Source organism: Condylostylus longicornis, unplaced genomic scaffold (assembly GCF_029603195.1).
Source record: "Condylostylus longicornis isolate FDR11 unplaced genomic scaffold, ASM2960319v2 ptg000022l, whole genome shotgun sequence".
NCBI classification, from domain to species: Eukaryota; Metazoa; Arthropoda; class Insecta; order Diptera; family Dolichopodidae; genus Condylostylus; species Condylostylus longicornis.
The window spans coordinates 3,140,589-3,163,080 of NW_026577991.1; the positions used below are offsets into that span (position 1 = coordinate 3,140,589).

Sequence of the window (22,492 nt, forward strand, 5' to 3'; positions counted from 1 at the left end):
CTATAATTATTAATTTAAATATTAACTAATAACTTTCTTTTAATAAAAACAAAAGTTTTCTTAATGTCCCTTTAACATTTTTAATTCAAATAAAGTTGATCTTCTCTGATTTATTAAATATAAGGTGCATTAATTCAAATGAAATAGTGTTATATATTAAAATTTGAAAAAATACTCTTAAAATAAGTATTTATAAGAGTGATGAATCATTCATCAAAGAGTTATTTAATTCACCCTTAAAATTTTATTAAAATTAATACAAAATTTTGTAAAATTTGTATGTTATTAATAAATTTTCTTTCAAAATTATTTAAATCATGTTATTATGCCATAGTTCTATTAAAAGTAATAATTACTGTGTAAAATTTATTAAGAGAAATTGGAACTGCTTATCGCAAATCTCATATTTTCGTCTAAATGATTTTAAATGGGCATCGTAATATTAAAATTTATATTACGATGCCCATTCAATTCTACTATTATTCAATATTTTTATATTTTCCTTGAAATTCTATATTCCTTCAAAATTATTATTTTATATATAACAAAAAAAAAGCATAGTAAATTATTAAATGTTTATATAATTTGAATATAGTATAGTAATTGACCACTTATATTACCTATAAACCCATATTATTAACATTTTTTTACTAATTTTTTATAATGCACCTTTTACATAATATTTTACCAATTCCCTAAATATTTTATAATACATAACAATATAGAAATAATTTGTAGCTTTTACAATTACTACAAATCCTATATACCTAATTTTAAAAAATTTTAGGCAAGAAATAAATTTATCAACACCGATTTTTTACAATATAATTGTTATAAAATAAATTATAAGTTATCTATAATTAACATATTTTTACTAAAATTATATTATACATAATTATATACAATACATACATACACATATAATAAATTAATGTATAATTATTGGATTTTTTTTAAATAAAAACCCTCGATTATTTTAAATATTTTCAATATACATAATTTTAACTTATTTAATACACTATATACATTATATAACACTGACATTAACATGAAACTTTTAATTTCCAATATTAAAGTTCATCTTAGATATCTTTATTAGATCCCACACTCTATATTATATATTACATGACTATTATAACTTTTGTATATATATAAATATACATTCATATATACTATTTGTAAAAACCCACAATTTTATACCCATAAATTTTACAAGAAATTTACAAGAAATTAATTTATTTAAATGTAGTAAAGTCGTATATAATAATAATCGCTGTTAATTTTTTATATTCATTTTAATAATATAATCAATATTGTAATTTCCAATTTAATTTTCTTATATACACATATATATTATATAACAGCTATTCATTAAATAATAATCAAATATAAAGTAGTTTCAGAACAGTTATTGTATAATATAAAATAATTTATAAATTTAGCTTTAAATGTAAATTTTTTATTTTAATTTCTTATTTTAATTTTTAATTAATTATTATATATAATTAATATAAATGTATTATATTTGTTTCATATTACAAAATTTAATGTTTTATTATACAATAAGCCATTCTTGTTAATTATAAAATTTAATTTTTAATTTGAAAAAATTAATTTTTTATAATAACACTATAAACTGATATTAAAACTAAAAAAAAACAAAACAACAAATAAATTTAATTTTCAGGTGAAGATACCGTCCTATCTGATCAACCATACCGATATTTAACTGTTGATGAAATGAAATCACTTGGTGATGATTCATTACCAATTGATGTAACACGTGATGAACGTATGGATTCAAATCGTATGGCTATAAGTACTGATTCAACTGGTCAAATACAGCAACCCGTTAAAGAAGATATTATTAGTCCACATCAAGCACAAGTTCATATGACAGCAAAAACTGTTATTGATGGTGGTGGTATAACAATTGAACAAGATCAACAACGTGTTGGGTAAGTTTTTGTATAAATAACTAAAATATTTAAAAAAATATATGTATACATATATTTTATTAAAATTTAAATTAATCAATATTAAAAATTATTATATAAAATTAATAATAACCTGTGATTTTAAAATTTATAGTAATACATTTTTTTTTCTACATAATTGAGCAATTACAAGCCATAAGTTTAATTGTATGTGAAATATTGCAAACTGTGTATTACTACAATTTCAAATCCAAAGATTATTATTATTTTATATAAGTCAAATAAAATTAAAAACATCTAAAGAAGACACTATTATAAATTTACCATTATTTTTAAAAATTATTTTTTTTCTTGCATTTTCATGCATACGAAATTTTTTAAAAATAAAAATAAAGACGGAAATTACAATGGAAAAAGTAAGTGAAAATAAATAAAAATATTTGAAAAAAAGAAAACCTTTTATGATTTGTGGAAATTTTGAAGAAATTGAATGATTGATGCCTTTGTTTTTTAAACCATCTTTTGAAAATTTATATTTTTTTATTAAATTTTTGAAATTTTTTGAAGATCATTTCTGTTTTTTTTTAGTTTTTAAACTTTAATTCTCGTAAAATTGATTCTAGTTTTTTAAAAATTAACATAAAATACTGCTTAAAATTAAAATTCAAATTTCTTTTATGTGAAATTTTATTAAATTTAATAAAACGTATTATTTACACTCTATATTACTTTAAAAGTTACATTTCTGTTAATTAATTACTGAAATTCTTTCACATTTTCCTCATCTAAATGACAAAGAACTTAATTTGAATTTGAATGTTTAAAAATTTAACAATTTTGTTTAAAACAAAATTTTTGAATTCACTAAAATTGTTAAAATTTAATATAGCAATTTAAATATGAAAGTAAATTACAATTAAAGTAAAAATTTAAATACTTTTATTCTTAAACAAATGTTTCAAATGAAACTGCAGAATTTTATTAAGATGCCATTTTACAAAATTTCAAAAGGATTAAATATTTAAAAAAAAAATCCTGCGCTTCAATTGAAAATAATAGAACTGAGTTTTCGAATATATCTAGAATAAAGTGTTACAATTCTTGAGCTTAAGAACATTAAAGAACTTAATTAATAGTTTAAAAATTCTAAAGCTGAACTTAATTTTCATTTGTCTTAAAGTATAAATTCAATATGAATTTAGGTTGAATAAAACTGAATAATATCAATATAATTGTAAGCGGCAGTTCATTTATATTTGATATTTTTAATAATTTTTATAATTTTTCTTTTTATAATTAAGTAATAATTTATTTATTATTAATATTTTTATTTTATTAATATTGTTATCTATGTATCGATGATTAATTAATTATTTGTTTTATTACTATAAAATATACATATTTATTATAATAAAAAACTCACTTAAATATTTTAATTAATAAGAAAAAAATAACTTTAATTAACTCTTTTAGCTTCCTGGTATCATTCCTTGTTGATGCACGTGGTGGTGCTATGCGTGGTATGAGACATAGTGGTGTACGTATTATAATACCAGCACGTTCAGCTGGACAACCAACACGTGTTACATGTCGTTATGTTAAACCACAAAGAACAATGCATCCACCACAATTAATGGAAGGTGAAGCATTAGCTAGCCGTGTTCTTGAAATTGGTCCAGTATCAGCAAAATTTCTTGGACCAGTTGTTATGGAAGTACCACATTTTGCATCATTACGTGGTAAAGAACGTGAAATTGTTATATTACGTTCTGATAATGGTGAAACATGGCGTGAACATACAATTGATAATTCAGATGAAATTATACATGATGTATTAAATGAATGTTTTGAGCCAGAAGGTTTGTAAAATTATTAATGAAAATTAAAAAGCATAATCAATTTTTTCTTTTTTAGTTTGTTTTGTTCCAATTAATTGTTGTATAAGATGTTTATATATTTTTAAATATTGTTTTCTTATTTTGTTTATTGTAGAAATTGCCCAACTTGATGAACTTGGTGGCGGACGATTTTGTCGTTTCGTTACATATGATTTTCCACAATATTTTGCTGTTGTATCAAGAATTCGACAAGAAGTACATGCTATTGGACCAGAAGGTGGTATGGTATCTAGTACTGTTGTACCACAAGTTCAAGCTGTATTCCCGCAAGGAGCATTAACAAAAAAAATTAAAGTTGGTCTACAGGTAAATCTCTTTAAGCCACGTAAAGGTGTTGCTCCTGAAAAATTACGTAAAATCAGTGTTAATCATGTACCAAAGAAAAAACGTTTCTCATTAATTTGGTGAATAATAATGGTTGACTTGTTTTGAAAATAAAAAAAAAAATTAATAAACAAAAATTCATTTAAAACTTTCAAAATTCATAAAAATGAATGCTATATTAAACATACAAAACAAACACCATTCATTAACATATTATACAAAAAATTTCATCCTAAATAATATTTAAAATTCAATTAAAAAAAATTTTAAAATATGCATTAATTTTAAAATAATTGAAATAAACGAATCATATAATGGCAATAAAATATATCAAACAAATATACATACACACATCCATATTATATTAAATATATTAAATAAAATAATACAGATATAATTTTCATACAAAGCTATATATACATATAACTACATATATATATATTTAAATATTCATATATAGAACATTAAATAATATTATAATATAATTAATAAAAAAACAAACAAAACTGTGTTCAAAATTCTAATATTTAAATGAAATTTATTACAAAATTTTATACAATAAAAATTTAAAAAAAAATACAAAAAACTATTCGATATCAAATTCGATAAACTAATGTATAAATTCGAGAATATAAACAAAATTTTTATTTCGAATATTATAGTTGAAAACTAGTCATATAAATAAATTGGTACATAGTACCTTTAAAAATATATACAAACTAATTATAACACAAATAATTATTAAAAGCAAAAAATTCTGCCCCCTTAATTTAATCCTTTTAAATATATTTGTCACTTTTAAATTATTTAGGAGATAAGTTTTATATAAATATATTTATATCAAAAATATAGAAATTAAATTAAGAAAACCCGAAGCCAAACAAGAAGTGGTAAGTTTTTCAAGTATGAAAAGTAATATGTAGGCTGACGCTTGTTAGGAAGTAGTAAGGTTAGCAGCTTCTTATAGTTCCTTATATATATTTTATTTTTTTCTTATAATTTAGAAATATTTAAGTTTAAAAAAATTTTCATTAATATATTATAATATTTTCCATTAAATATTACGTTGAACTTGAAGCCTTTTTTTGGGATGTGGTAGGCCTAACATGAATTAGTGCTGACGCCCATTTAGGAAGTAGTAGAGTTAAAAGTCTTATTTAAAAGCTTTCAATTTTCTTTTTTTTAGTTTAAATATTGAAAGGGCTATAATTAAGACTAACAGCATGTTTTAAACTTGAAGCCTTTTTGGGAAGTGGTAAGACTGAATATTTAGTTCTGACGCCCATTTAGGAAGTAGTAGAGTTAAAAGTCTTATTAATATTTAAGTTTGATAACTTTTAATTTTTTTTTTTAGCTTAAATGTTCCTAAATATTAAAATGTTTATATTCAAAAGTAAAATATTTTAAACTTGAAGCCTTTTTGAGAAGTGGTAAGATTAGATATTTAATTCTGACGCTCATTCAGGAAGTAGTAGAGTTGTAATTTTTCTGTAGCTAAATCTTTAAATTATTTAAAGATTAAATCAATTCAAATGATTTTCATAAAATTGTAGAAGTGAATAATCTAATTACCTTTATTTTTATTTAAAATTAAAAATGGCAAACTACAACGGCGGAAATAAGATATGAAGAGTATAAATGAATTGAACACGCTGTATAAAATATAAGAATATTAAATTTATATGAAAGTTATAATGTTCAATCAAATAATTTTATTAAAATTTCACTAAATTAATTTTTAGTTTTGAAAAAAATTAAAATTTCAACGCGTGTACTAATTTCATATTCAAGCATCCTATATATAAATATATCAAATAATATAAAAGATTAGAAAAAGAACACAAATGTATAAAATATTTTAACATATTATAAATTTGTTATCACAAAACTATTTGAATTATACTTTGAATACTATAATAATAGTGATCACTCTTTTAGTATTTCTACTTAAATTTTAATTTTTCCTAATACTCATTATATTATATAAAAATACATAAATAAATAAAAAATTCATATGCACATTTCAAAAATAGTTTTTAATATTCACTAATTTGTTGACATTAATATTTTTAGTAAAGAAAAAAAATTAAAAATTTCAAATTATTCAGTATTATTTAATTAATAAATCAAAATAGAGATAAAGCCAAAAGAAAAAATAATTTAAATAATATTTAAATACATTTAAACTAATGCCTAAAAATCATTTACATACACAATATAAATGTAATTAAATACTATATAATAATATATATTAAAATGTTATACACTTCCAAATTTTTGATCTCATTATATTTGTACGACTATAAAAAAAAAAGTATATAATAAAACGTGCTTATTAAAAAATACACAATTATTCATACATAAATAAAAATATTTACATTTTCATATTAAATATTTTGCCTCATTTTTAATATTATTTTTTTGTTCTTCAATATTTTCAAATTAAATTCAAATTCTCTTTTTAATTTAAATATCATCAACTATGTATTTTAAAAAAATATTAAAAATTATAATTTAACATTGTGATATAATATACACAAAAAAAAAAAGTTTTTTTTAAATCAAAAATAAATATTGTATTCTTAAGAATTATGCATTTAATTAAAAAAATCTTGTAACTAATAGGTTGTATACTCATTATATTTGTAATTATATCATATTTATTAATAACTAATTATAATAATACTTATTTTACCATATTTATATAATTTGAAAAATTAAACTATCATATTTTAATTTCGAAAAATTTCAAACAAATTTCTGATTTATTAAAATTTAATCAGAAATATTTTGTTTATCTACATAAATATAAAATAAATTATTTCTCATACAATTATTTTTATAAATTAAAATGTTTAGGCTTTTAATTTTAATAATGTATATAATACAAAATACAAAACAAATTATTATAAATTTTATTAAGTGATTTTTCTATAATATACATTGTTAAAATTAATATTTTTGCACCTTTTTTTTTATTTTAAAGTAAAAAAAATAGAATTTAATTTTAGTGCAAATACAAAATTATTATTTGTTTCAACAATATTACTCTTTTCAGATACAACATTCCATATACGAAATTATAAATATACATTTTAATTACATAATATATTAAATTGAAATTTTTTCTAATATTATATAATTTATATAACTAATTTTTGATACAAATACATATTGTAACATTTTATGTTCACATGTATATTCTAATATTTATAATTTATCTATTAATTTATTATATTATAATTAATATAATATTCCTTATACAGCCAAATATTCTTTAACATTATATAAACACTTATATATATATTAATTATCTAAAACAACTTTAAAAAACGTAAAGATTTTTTGATGCATATTTTAATTGAATACTAATATATTATTATGTAACTATTTTATAGCTTATATATTGCTAATAGTTACATAAACTATGTATATGAAATGTAAAACTTAAAAATTAAATATCAAAAATTTTTCGAAACAGGCCAACTATTTTAAAAAAAAAAAAAAAAATAAAAAAATTTAAATATTAAAAATATTAACACAGATTAGCTAAAAATATTTCAAAAATAATTTTGAAATGACAAAGAAAAGAATTTAATATATAAAACATTATGGTAATAAAAAACAAAATATCATCAAACACTACAAACATAACATACTAAAATAATATATACTTTACATTCATATTTATAATCTATTATATAATGAAAACGAAACAAACAAAACATTCCAATACTTACACTCTAATATACATACATACATAAATATGATAATTTATTATTAATTATTATATATATATATATATATATATATAAATAATTAATTATTATATAATATTATTCATTTTATAACAATTAATATTATTATATTATGTTAATTAATTATTAATAAATTTATTATTAAAAATTATTAATAAATTTTTACATATTCATATATAAATATTTAAATAACATAATTATGATTATACTTTTTAATAAACTGTACTTGTGAAATTTTTATGTTAAAATTCACATCATAAAAACTACATAAAAAATTATAATTATAAAATTTAAAATATTTATATTATAATTATTGCAATAAATTATTATTCAAAAAAACATACATTATTATGCATATATAAATAATAAAACTATGAATTTTGATTTGAAATTTTAAAGAATCGAATATAAAATAAATACCACATTCAAAAAAAAAAATTAATAAATAGAATCATAATTGATTCCATCCGAATTCTTAAAGAAAAAGCAAAAAAAAAATATATACAAATATAAAAAAAAAACTGAATTATCAAAGTAAAAATTAACATATTAACATATAAAATATATATAAAAAAAAATACAAACAAAAATGAATTTATTTTACTACATTTAAAATCTATTAATATAAAAATTAATAAAGAAAAAATTATATACATAAAAATTAAAAATTAAAATTATTAACGTATAAATATGGAGTTTTCTGTTCTTAATAAATTTTATCTTAAATTTCATCGAACCCAATTAAATTTAAATTCTAATTTAATTAATATTATAGCATTAACTAAAATTATTTTTATTAATATTTTTATAATTTATAATATTATAATATTTCTTCTATTCTATTACCTTTATACAATAATTGGCTAAGTTAATTTTCAAATTTATATTATATAATATTATTGTTCAAAATGATTTTTCGTAAATTATAGAAAATACAAGAGTTCTTTTATTTTAATTTGTGCTTCTTTTTAATATTCTGTAATATATTTGGGAGTTGTAAAAAAATCTTGGTTTTTCGAATTGTAAAAAAAACCTTAATTCAAAAATTTAATAATTATTTAATAATTATTTAATCAAATTCATCTCAAGTAAAATTTTATGAATTTATTTAAGTATTTCAGTAATATATTTTCAAAAAATTTAAGAAATATTAAAAATTTAAGTGTTTACTATTCTTTAAAATTGCTAATAATTTCAATGTTTGCTTATAATTTAAAATTTTGCTTAGTTACGTGAAATTATCATGTAACATTATTTAATTTTAGTGTACAAAGATTAATGCAGAATATTAAATTCGAAGTAGACACAATCAAAATAAATAATATGTATTAAAATTTAAAAATTTTTTTTGTTTCTTCATAATTTCTAACAGATTATTACAATACATTTTATTGATAATTTAAAAAATCCTTAAAGATAATTATATTTTAATATTTTACTATGTATATTTATATTATATTTACTTGATTTACTTGTTATTATTTATATTAAAATTTAATGCTAGAAAATCTCAAAGATACTAACTCAATACATATAACAAAAAAAAATCAACAAAATTATTAATAAATTTTCTTGAAAGCATTATTTTAGATATAAAAATTGATCTTAAAATTTTAATTGATATATATATAATATGTATCTCAAAATTTAATACATATATGATTTATCATACAGAATATAACATAAAATGCTTAAATTAAATTCCGAAAGAATAACGCAAAATTATTGATCTTATATGAAATTTTAAAAAATTTCTAACAAATATGAATTAATGATTATACTTGAACCCTCAATTTTTTAGCAATTTGTTATAAAAAAAAAATTAATTCTAATAATTATACAAAATTAATTAAAAAAATGTTTCACTACAGGGAAATATTTTTAAGAATTCCATTTACAACATATTACTAAAATCTAATACTTCTGATATTAATTCATAAAATTCAAATAAAATTTTTCCAATGATATTCAACTATATTAATACATGATATTAATTATATTTAGCATATTTCATTAATGCTACAATATAATATTTTCATTACTCTATATAAACAATTTTATATCTAATATAATGACTTTTTAATAATTTTTCAAAAATTTACGTATGAAAACTCAATTACTAATCTTACAAAAAAAAAAAATTATTTAACCTTATATTATATACAAAAATAAACTAGATTCTTGATGCAAAACCAATAGTAATACCAAAAAAAAAAAAAAAATAAACCTAACAATAAATTAAATATTTATCTAATCAAAATAGAATAAAATTATTTAATATATGTATTTGCTTTTTTATGTATTAACTCACACATTTAATTGTATTTAATTCAAATGATCAAAAAAATTCTAATAGTTTCACAATATTTATATTAATTATACTTAATTATTTATTAAATATTTATTACTTAAAATAATTTTATTAAATTACAAACATTATATGCATTAAATTATATTTATAATTAAATACTCAAAAAATTTTATTATTTTAAAATGAGTGCCCAATAAATTTAGTTGAAATTAAATTGAGAAAAAGAAAAATCAAATATATAAAATTTAAAAAAAAAAATAAAACAAAATGGCTTCTTATTTAAACTTTATAAAAAAAAAAAAAGCATTTAAAAATTATAACGAAAAAAGCGGGGTTCGAATTTTTATATGTATGTACAAAATAACACAATTTAATATTCTTTTTAATTTATTTTTTTATCATTTCAATGCCTTAAAATTAATATATATGTATATACATATATATAAATAGAAAATTAAAAATATAAGTGATTTTTAAAAGATTTCTGCAATTAATTTTATTTTATTTATATTTTTTATTAATTTTTTTAATATTTTCTCATTTCATATACTAAATATGACTTATTTTCTATTGCATATTAATATTATATACAAAATTTGTAAGTTATTCAAAAATATCTGACACCAAATAATTTATTTTTTTTCAGAGAAAATTTTTCCAAAAATTATACAAATTATAAAATGCTGGAATAACTAAAAATCTCAAGTCAGATATTTAGATTTAAATAGGGCTTTAAAATCAATAATTAATTTTGCCCTATTTTCTTGGTAAAACTTCAATTTCGTAAAAAATTGGAAATAATTAATTTTATAAGATCGTATACTTCAAATTTAATTTGTATTTTATTGCTGTAACTAAAACATTTATTTTTTTTTTAATTTATTCAATATTACAAAACTATTTGGTCTTTGTTATCAATACAATAAAAAACTTATTTTTGCAACCCAAAATACCAAAAGATTTAAAATTTTCTATTGAAGACAAAATTTTTGTATTGATATGCAATAATAAATAAGTCCAAACATTCATATTTTGTAATACGAATCATTTGAAGTGATGAATTTTGGTATAGAAGTTCAAATATCAAAATTAATTTTATTCAGAATTCTTAATTTCATTAGGCAATTCTTAAATAATATTCTATCACCTCAAATAATTCGTCTAGGAAAATATGGATGAAATCAAAATTAAATACTTTTTTTTTTTAAAAAATCAAAAATAATCTTAATTATTAAATATTTAATTTCTTACAATTTTTTAAACAAACCACAGAATACAATTAACTTTATATAACATTTTATATATATATGCAATTAAATATTTTGTATTTATTTTTATTTAAATTAATTAAATTTTTAATTTTAATTTGCTTCAAAGAAAAATTTTTTTTTAATTAACAAATTAAATATAAATAAAACTAAAAATTAACAATGAAATTAAAAAAAAAAATTGAAATACCTAAAGTTTGTAATTTTTTTTTTTTTGGTAAATAAGAAAAAACAAAAAAAATAGTCGACTAAATTTATTGGGCGAAACGCTCAGTCAACTACTAATGATTTTAAATTTATAAAAGAAAAACAAAAAAAAAAGCATATATATTTTAATTTTATTTTTTCTTCTTCTTCAACTTCTTCAATTCTATTTGATATTTTGATTTTTATTATTAAATTTTTGTGCATTAATATTTTAATTATCTGTTTTTCAAATATATTTCATTAATTTTGATAATTTTTGCTATATTAATTTCTAATTCTTTTCTTATTTCTTTTTAATTATTGTCTATCAAGTTGTCTGAGATTATCGCTTTTAAATTTATGAAATTTAAAACAAAAAACAATTAGAATTTTGCTTTGTTTTCGAAAATATTTATTGAAAGAAACAAATTTAATAAAAAAAAAATTATTTATGCACCATATTTTTTTATTTAATCAAATAATAGATAAAATATCGTATTAGAATAATTTAAAAAGTTTTAATTCTTTTTATTTATTAATATTTTGTTTTGTTTTAATATTTTTTGCCAACAAATTAAAAGCTTTGCAATAATTTTCAGTTTTTAATTTTTTTTCTTGTTTTTCTTATATTTTGCAAAATGTAATATATTAAAGTTAATTAAAGTTAATAATATCATAAAAGGAAGTTCAAAATTATTAAAAGCAAATTCAAATAAACTGAAATATTTCTTTAAAATTTTTTTTTTAAGTCACATAATATTGAATGATTAAATTTGAAACTATAAATTAATATTTTTAAATGGAATTTATAAATACTTAATTTTTCCTAAAATTAATTTATTTTATTTTTTTTGTATATATAAATAATATAATTAATATGCATATAATATTCGAGCCTTGCTTTATTTGTTGTGATTAAAATTAATTATTCTTTTTCTTTTAATTTTCTTAAATTTAATTTTTCAGAAATTATTTTTGATTTTTAACCTTTTCCCAAAATAATAATGTACGAAAAAGAAAAACTTTTCTAACAACATAATCTTTAATCACCCTATCTGTACCCATTTTATTTAAATATTTCATTTGAAAGCACAAATTGAGCTAAGAATTGAGTAGCTTACTAAAATTAAAGGGGTTTTTTTTTACATATAATCATACATGTACTACAATTATCTATACTAATCATCAATTGGGAATGATTGAAGCACAATGAGTCAAAAGAATTGGAAGGGGTTAATAACTGTAGATGTCTTGTCATTTCTGAGGATAACAATAACAAAACTGTAACCATAAAAAAAGCAAAACATTAATGCGATATAACACAAATGCAATTACCCACATTTTTATATTCAAATTATCAAAAACTAAAAAAAAAAAATTTTCGTAGATAAGTGAAATAGACAGAGATTTTTGGAATATTTTGAAGACAATATATAAATATTTTGTATATAAGTACATTTTTAACATGTACAACTGTTATATTAACAAAAAACTGTTTATATTTACATTTCTGTTATGATATAATTTAATTGGTTTTAGTTTTAATATTTGTTTCTTTCTTTATATTTGTTTGCCATTCATTAGTTCTCTATAGTTTTGAAATATTTAATTGAAATTTCAATTAAAAAGAATTTACACATGATAGAGAAACATGATGAACATATACACATGATAGAGAAAATTGAACGGCATAACAGAATGCTTAATAAATAGAATATAGGTTTTTTTGTTACACAGGAGATATTTTACCCGCCTTAATCAAATAAAATTAATAATTTTTGCAATTAAATTTTTTCTGATTACTTCTTTGTACATGCAATCGATTTTAATTAAAACTTTTTCGTATTTAAAATTATATACAAATTAATATAATCATTTAAATAATATTATAACAGTGACAAATATTTTTCTTTTAAATCAACAGTAAGTATGTATGGTTGACATTTTCTATATAATTTACATAACCTTTATGTTAAACAAAATAGAACTTCATTTTCTGATTCTTTTTTCTGTTTATTTGTTTTTGCATTTTTTCTAATTTTAATCAAAACTATCTTAAATTGATAGTACCTTTTACTAATTTTTTATGATTTGTTGGTTCGCTATAAGCTTTTTAATATATAAAATATAAAAATTTTATTTTATATGTTATAATTTCATATGTAAATAAGCATTTTTTAAATATTGTAGTCTTAGCTTAAGTTAATCTTAAATATAATTTTCTATAATTCTATACATTTCAAATTTACATATATTTCTATACATTTTTATTGCAAATTTGTTTAATGCTTTTTTTGAGTTATTTAAAAAATATTTCTTTTGAATGAATAATTTTTTTCGCAAAGTAGTATAAAATTATCTTTGATATTAAAATGTAATAAAAAAATTAGTTAGAAAATGAGAATATAAATTTTTGTAAGCTCATTTTCAAGCCATGGTAATGACTTTTTTTTCCAAAAATTTCAAAGCAATTCTGATTATCTAATAGCTACTTAATAAATATTAATTGATTCAATATTAAGTTCATTAAATTCTTAAAATATGTAAACATGTACTTATTAGCTACACAAAAAATTAGGTAGTTTTCTAAAAATTTTTGAACCAAATAATCAAGTTTGTTATTCGATCAAATTTTTTTCAATCTTCAAATGATTTTCTTACTGCTGAACTGAAATTAAACTCCTGTTTCTTAAATTATAAAATATTTTAGTTGCAATGATCTCTTTAAATGTCCAATATTAGTTAAATATTATGTACTTAAATAAATTGTTTACAATCCTAAAATTAGAAAAAAAAAATATTTTTAACATATTTTTTACACAAACTTTTTAGAAATGCATTTTAAACCAAACTTTACCAAATTACCTGAAACAAAAATTATTTAATAATTATAAAATCATATATTTCTTCCATACCGTTTCATGAAAAACTTAATCATTTCGGTTACGACCTTCATTACAATTCGATAGATGATGAATCTGTAAAATAAGAAATTTAAATCAGCAAATTTCAAGACAATAAATATAGTTTTGTTGTTATAAATTTTATTTAAATATTTAATTTAGTTTTTTAATATATTTTTCAGTATTATGTGAATCTTTTGATAAAATATTTAAAAATTTAGAATTCGTTTATTTTATTTAATGTATTTTTAATAAAATTTTAATTTTATGTGCAAAGAAAATTTTGAATATCCATTTTATTTTAATTTTAAAGTTTGCATTTTATATTGTTAATCAAAATACATATAAATAATTGCTTAATTTTCCAGCTTGAATTGCATTCTAAATTGTAGTATTTTAACTAAATTAATATTCAGCACTTAATTAAATATTGGCAAAAATACTGCAATTTTTAATTCATTTTTTTGATTCTATAAAGTCCCCAATTAAATTGATTATTAAATAATACATACATTGAAAATAAAAATAAAAAAAAAAAATCTATTCAATATGTAACAAAAATTATAATATTATAAATTGTAAAAATAATGATAAAACTAAATTTATAAATTAAAAACATGCACTTTATATAAGTTAAAAAAATAAAGATAAATTATTAACCAAAAATTACCATAATAAAAAAAATGTGATTTGTACCAAAATTCAAGAAAAACTATTTCAAACAATTACGAAATATTACATATTAATTACAACAGATTTTATCAAAGAAAAATGACATAAAAAATTATTTTTTAAAAATATTTAAAAATAAAGTCCAACTTAACGACTCAATTAAAAAAAAAAATATTTTTCTCTATATGTAATATATAGGCTCAACCCATCGATCCTGATTTAACGGCAAAATTATTAGGCCGTGGAGTTGCAGTATCACCAATAGTAACTGTTGAGCCACGGCGTAGAAAATTCCATAAAGCAATAACGCTTAGTATGCCAGCACCAAAAGCGCACAGTCAAGGAATGATTAATCAATATTCTGGCAATGCGCCAACATTAAGACTTTTATGCTCAATAACAGGTAAATTTTTCCTTTATTAATTTAAAAATTATTTTCATTTTTTTTTTCCCTCTGTTTTTTTTTTTACAATTATAATTATTTTAATAATGTATTGTTGTAAAAATAAAATTTATTACCTAAAAAAGAAAAGCAAAACAGAAATATGTATGATTATTATATTTTTTTTATAATAGTAAATTATAGTGCAAATATAAATGCAATTTATTATTATTAATAAATATCAATTATATTAATTAAGATTGGCACGTATATGTTTTGAAAAATAGTACTTTCTGTATAATTACTACAATATAATTACTACAAATAGTTGCATTAAAAACGCTAAATTATCTTATTCTACTAAATATATTTTAAATAATTAAAAATATGTGATTTAATTTCGTTCAAAAAAATATTGAACAACTTAATATTGCTTAAAAAATTATATTTTCATTTTGATTCAATTTAATTATTTAATTAAATAATTTTCCGTTTAAATTTAATAAGATAATATTTTTAATATGTCTCTTTTTGGCAATCGAAACTATTGTGGACAAAATACATATTCATTCATATGCAAAATTTAAGGGAATTTAATTAAAATTTAAACATGTATATGTGAAAATTACTATAAAATATTAAATACCACAATTTCTTACTTGAATATTTGATTAGTATGAGCGAAGAAATCATGAATTTGAATGTTTCAAATTATCCGAATTTTCCAAAAAGAATATTTATTTCCAATTCAATTCCAATGTATTTAGGGTGTCAATCTTAAAATTTATAAATATAAAAACAATAATAAATAAATATAATATGGCAATAGAAAAAAATTTATAATTTTTCAATTTTATGTTTTTTAAAATATTCTTGTTTTTTTTTTTTGGGATTTTATAATATTATGATTATATATTTTACAATATGCAAACGAAATATAGAAATCATTATTTTATTAATAACCTAATTTACATTTATTAAAGTATATATACGTGTATATAATTTATATATACATATATATTGATATTTTTATAATTAAATATTTAAATGTCAAGATACATTTTTAAATATTCATTTCTATTAATTTATAATTACCTATATATTTATTATACAATAATGAAAAGAACATAAAAAGAAAAATAAACATTTCTCGTTATTTTTTCTAACAACACTTTATAATAAATGAAGTTTTTCTTTGAGTTTTGTGTGAACATTTTTTATTTTAATTTGTTTTATTTATTTTTTTTTTGTTTGTTTTAATTTAATAAAACATTTTATTTTATATGGAAAATGCAGTGTAGAAGTTGCCTTTTTATATAACATGTCTGCTATTTATTTATTTTTATTTATTAATTTTGTTTAGTTTTGTTATATTTTTTATAATTTTTGTATTTTTCATTTAGTGATCTTTTGATATTAAAATTTCGGTTTTTCTTTTTTTCTTTCATAATTTTATTTTATTAATGACAAAGAAAAAACATTTAATTTATTAATAATTTGAATCATAAATTTTTAATCGTAACAAATTCATTATCCGTTTAATAGTAATTATATATATTTAGTTAATTAACAACAAAATTAAATAAATATTTATATAAATGTTTAAACAAATCATTTTTCAAAAAAAAACACCATTATTTTATCAAATATTATGAAAAACAGACAATATTATTAATACTTAGTTAGAAAATATTTGTTACAATTAAAATTTTAGACAAAAACAAATAAAATACATACTTCTTCAAAAAAAAAATAATAAAAAGTGCCATATACCATAATTAATTATTTGAAAATTTTGAATCGAATGCGGTAATTAATTATTAATTCTACACAAGAAAATATATTAGTATATATAATTTTGTAATTATCATAATGTAATATATATAAATATAGAATTGAATATCTGATACATTTACACTATACATTTACATTAAATACTATATTATTGATATAGTTACAATAGAAATATAGTCCATGTAATGTAATTACAATATAAATATCATTTTATACATATACATAATTTTAGAACATTGAAACATTTAATTTACATAAAAAAAAACATTATTATAAATAACAATAGTTTAGTACACAAATATATTTCAAATAAACAAAACATAAAACAGAAAAAAAACTGCATAACATCAATTATATACTTGTTATGATAAAGTATGAATTATTTAATTTATTTCTTAGATTTTTATAGTATATTTTGTTTTTTTTTTTTTTTCAATTAGAAATTAGTAGTTTTTCCCATTGAAAACATTAAACACAATATTAATTTTCTTAAATATATTCCAAAACAATAAAAATGAAGGAATAGTATATAATAGTATATAATTAGTGGAATTAAGTAGAAATTCATTTTGTCAATAAAATTATAATTATTTTCTATATATATATACAAAAGTAATACAATTTAGAAAATTAGATATTTATACAACATATATATATAGCCTTAGACTTGTCTTTTATATTTTGTTTCTTCAAAAAATAAATATATTTTATTAAAAATAATTATTTATTATTTATTTTTTGGAATTATCTTCTAATACTTGTTTTCTATTATCAACATGTATTTAATAATACATCAATTCAGTTGAATTCAAATATAATATTCAATAACTTACTATTGAGAGATAATCTACTGATATATTTTATCAAATATTGAATATAATAATAAACAAAATTTTGTAAGATATTCCCTTTTACTAAATATTTATTCAATAATTCTTATTATTGATAGAAATTTTATTGTGTTTTCTTTACGTAAAATTAAATTTATAAATAATAAAGTATTTTAAGATTATTAAATGTTAAAGTAAATCATTATTGAATAAAAAAATTTTAAAACTTTTCAAATATAGTATAATATCCGTATTACAAAAATAAACAAATTTAAAAAAATTCTAATATTTAGTTGATCTAACGATTTTACATATCTCAATATAAAATTAAAATATAAAACAGATTTAAGAATTTTTCCAAGTTTTCTTTTATAATGAAAAATATAAAATTTATATAATATAATTTATACAATTTATGAAAAGTTTTATATTATTTTCATTATTAGCTTTTTGTGTTTTATAATTATATAAAAACATTCAACTTAATTTATTAATATAAATTTAGACAACATTAATATTCAATAAAAAATTTTTAAACAACAAATTCATAACGCAATACAAAATAATTGACACAATTTAAATATAAATACTTATCAAAATAAACTTGACATATTACAAATTTAATATTGTTCTTAAAATAAATTTGCAATTAAAAACTGTTTTAATTTCGTTGAAAAACAAAAAAATATGCTACTTTTTCAAAAATATACTATTTTTTCAAAAATATACTATTTTATCAAGCAAAATTGAATGGTCTCGAAATATCAAAATTTAAATTTTAATGGTAATGAAATAAAATGTCTTAATTGAAATTTAGTATTAAATGGAAAATGGCTTACATATTTTTCTATAATTTTAATTACATTTGTCTATTTGAAACACCTTCTATTTGAAATTCTTATATGATAATAATATTATGGAATACAATCAAATTTTAATCTAATAAAAAAAGTGGCAGATTAAATAGCTCTTTAAAAAAATTAATTTATTTCGCATACGAAATCATGATTTTCAAAGAAATTCAATTACTTTACAATTTTATACAAATTCTAATAACAAAACCAAAATTTTATCCATATTTATTTACATATTATGCATAATTTGAAACAAAAATCTTCTTTATTATTATTATACTTGAATTTTTCATTCTTTTATTAAAATTTATAATTTTTTGCTTTATTACTTTTTTTTTAATTTCAACTTACATTTATTTTGATTTCTTCTTATTATTGTTTTATAAAATTTTTAATTTTCGAAACAAAGTAAATATAATATAATTTGTGTGTTTTTTGTTGGAAATCTTATTCTTAAGAAATAAAAGTAGTATTTATTAAAATGGATCACAATGGCTCTGAATAAAAAAACAAACAAAAACAAAGAAAAAAAAAAAAAGAAATATTAAAAATTACTTAAATTATAAAATTACATTATGTAATAACACAAACACTACTTAAAAAATTAAAATTAATTTACATTATGTACTTGAATTCTTTGATAAGCATAAATGAATTTCATATTAAAATTATTTGAAACTAAAAAAAAATATTTCTTATAGAAAAATCAGAAATTTTGACTTGTCAGTTTCATAATCAATAAAATTCACAACTTACATATACAAGAATTTTAAATTAAATTATTTACAATAATTTTTATTAGTAAAATTGATTTTGTATAGCAACAATTTTGAATTCTTAAAAAAGTAAAATGAAATTTCAGTTCGAACTAAAAACTTCAGTAACTGACAAATTTATCATAATTTTAAATATAGAAATTTTAAAATTCTCTTTATCTTTTGAGATAAAATACACTCTTTCCCAGGTCCATTTGATATTTTAGTATTTTAATTTAAATTAAAGTTGTTCCACCTTAATAAATATAATATGTATAACTAACTACTATAATTTTTTTCCAAATATTAACAATAATTATATTTATTTTGTTAAATATAAAATATTATTCATAAAACTATTACAAATTCATTCATTCAATTATTATTATTTAATTTTTTGTTCATAATTTTTTATAAAAAAAAAAAGTTAAATTAAAAAGGTATATCATATAAAATACATATATAATAAAAATATTATGTATTATTACTATTATTATTATTTTTTATATTAATGCGTATATGCCTTATGCGCACGCATTCTCTATTCTAAACGTACAATGAAGGTGTGTTTCGGAAAAGATCTCTAAAAGGTAACTAACAAAATAAAAAAAAAAATAAAAAAAAAACATACAAAAAAAATTTAAGTTTAAATTTAAAAAAAAAAAAAAATTAAAATAATTAAAAAATTTATGGAGTTTTTATTAAAACATTTTTTTTTATTAATTTTATATATATATATATATTATACATAAATTGTTTATTAAAAAAAAAAAACACAAAATTTATTATTTTTACTCCCCCCCCCCCCCCCCCCAAAATGTTTTACTCCCAAATAATTTAAATGCGCAAAATCATTTTTTTTTAATAAGTATATAAAAGTTGATAGGACTAACTTTACATTAATATATTAAAAAAATTTACCCTTATTCTATTATATTCTTTATTATATGATAAAATTTGAATTTTTAAAGCTTCTGAGCCATCTTGTTCTTATAAAACCTAAAAAAAAAATATATACTTATATTTTGTTATCTTTTCCATTTTTTGTTTTTTTTTTTTCTTAAATTAATAAATTTTTGTAATTATTTTATAAAAAGATATTAATTTAATTCTTTATTTGAATTTTATTATATATTTGAATTAAAAAAATTTATTATATATTTGTTTTTGGTAAAAATTTCATTCACTAAATTTCAAATAAAAATTATAATGTTAATTATTTATTAATAGCGATTATTAATTTTAATTTCAATATTTATTATTAAACTTGAAATATTTAGATTTTTATGTAAACAAAAATATAGTTAAAAATTTAAAAATCTTCAAATTATAATTATTAATTTTGTTAATTATTTTGATCTTCAATTGTATTTACAAATTTTATTTCAAACTTCTAGCATTAATTAGCATAAATACAGCGTGTTAAAAATTCTCGTTATTCATTACTGCGTCTTTTAGAACATGGTCGAACCTAAAAGAAACAAAAAAAACGAAACAATAAAATAGTTCCAATACAATTTCATTTATATCAATTCTTTTTTAGAAAATTAAAAATGTGAATTACGATGGTATTTTTTGCAAGCTAGGAATAATAAATACTATCTATTATCTAATATTGCACAAAATTTTTTACTATTCTAATAGTATATTACAATAATATGTCAATAATTATTCAATATTATAGTGCAATAAATTCATTAATAATAAAATTGAATTATCTTCTAAATAATTCCCAAACAAACAAAAAAAATTTACATATATGTAGACTAGTGTTGTTTTGAAATTTAATTGTTTATATTGAAATTAATCTGCAGTTGCATTTTTTAGTATTAATTTTGTTATTAAAATTAATAATCACAAATGTTTACTTTAAATTTAATTATAAATATAAAATTTGTTTTTATAAACCTTTGAAGTACTTTTTTTATTCTTTAGAAAAAAATGATAATTTCACTTAAAATAAAAAATTACAAAAATATTTTTAATTTTTTTTTTTTTCAAATTATTTTGTCGGCACGCAATATACATACATATAAAATATTCGGCACGCTTTAAAAAGAATTTTTATATTTTTTTTTTATTGTTCATAAAAAAAAACTCAAGCTGTTCAGTTATAATAATTTTTAAATTTTAGTTATAATACAAAATTGAAAAAAGAATGAAATTTTTCCCTTTTTTATGAAATTGGATTTTATATAATTTACAATAATAAATATATATAATATTATATAAAATCTTATTTTCAATTAAATTTGTTAGTTTATTAATTCTTGTTCTATTTATTTTAGTTAAAATTTTATTTAAAAAAAAATATTTAAAACTACAACACAAAAAATAAACGGCGCCTTCTATTTCTTTAAATTTTAAAATAGCAAATTTGTTTGTTATTTATTATCTTATTTTTCTTTCTTTATTTTAAACTAAGTTAACGAATTTTTTTTCTATTTTAAAACGTTACTACATTTTTGAAAATAAAATGCTTTAATTTAAATTGAAAAAAAATACAAAAAACACTATTCAATATTATAAAATATTATAAAACATAAAGTTTATGTTACCTTAAAAATAATAAATAATTTGCAAAAATAAATTAAAATAAACATAAATGTAACATAAATTT

The 22,492-nt window shown here is 17.4% G+C and overlaps 1 protein-coding gene across 2 annotated transcripts in view; it reads left to right on the plus strand.

The window, feature by feature from the left end:
• The window catches only part of LOC129606927 (ankyrin-3-like), a 109,809-nt gene that overhangs the window by 68,094 nt on the left and 19,223 nt on the right, over nucleotides 1–22,492 (plus strand). The window contains exons 9-14 of one of the 2 annotated variants that reach the window (XM_055517573.1): nucleotides 1,688–1,958; nucleotides 2,333–2,353; nucleotides 3,411–3,796; nucleotides 3,930–4,141; nucleotides 15,456–15,660; nucleotides 20,436–20,462. In XM_055517573.1, coding sequence (XP_055373548.1) covers nucleotides 1,688–1,958; nucleotides 2,333–2,353; nucleotides 3,411–3,796; nucleotides 3,930–4,141; nucleotides 15,456–15,660; nucleotides 20,436–20,462 — 1,122 coding nt within the window. Of the gene's footprint in view, nucleotides 1–1,687; nucleotides 1,959–2,332; nucleotides 2,354–3,410; nucleotides 3,797–3,929; nucleotides 4,394–15,455; nucleotides 15,661–20,435; nucleotides 20,463–22,492 lie in introns of those variants that run through there. The other variant, XM_055517574.1, reaches the window with a different exon arrangement.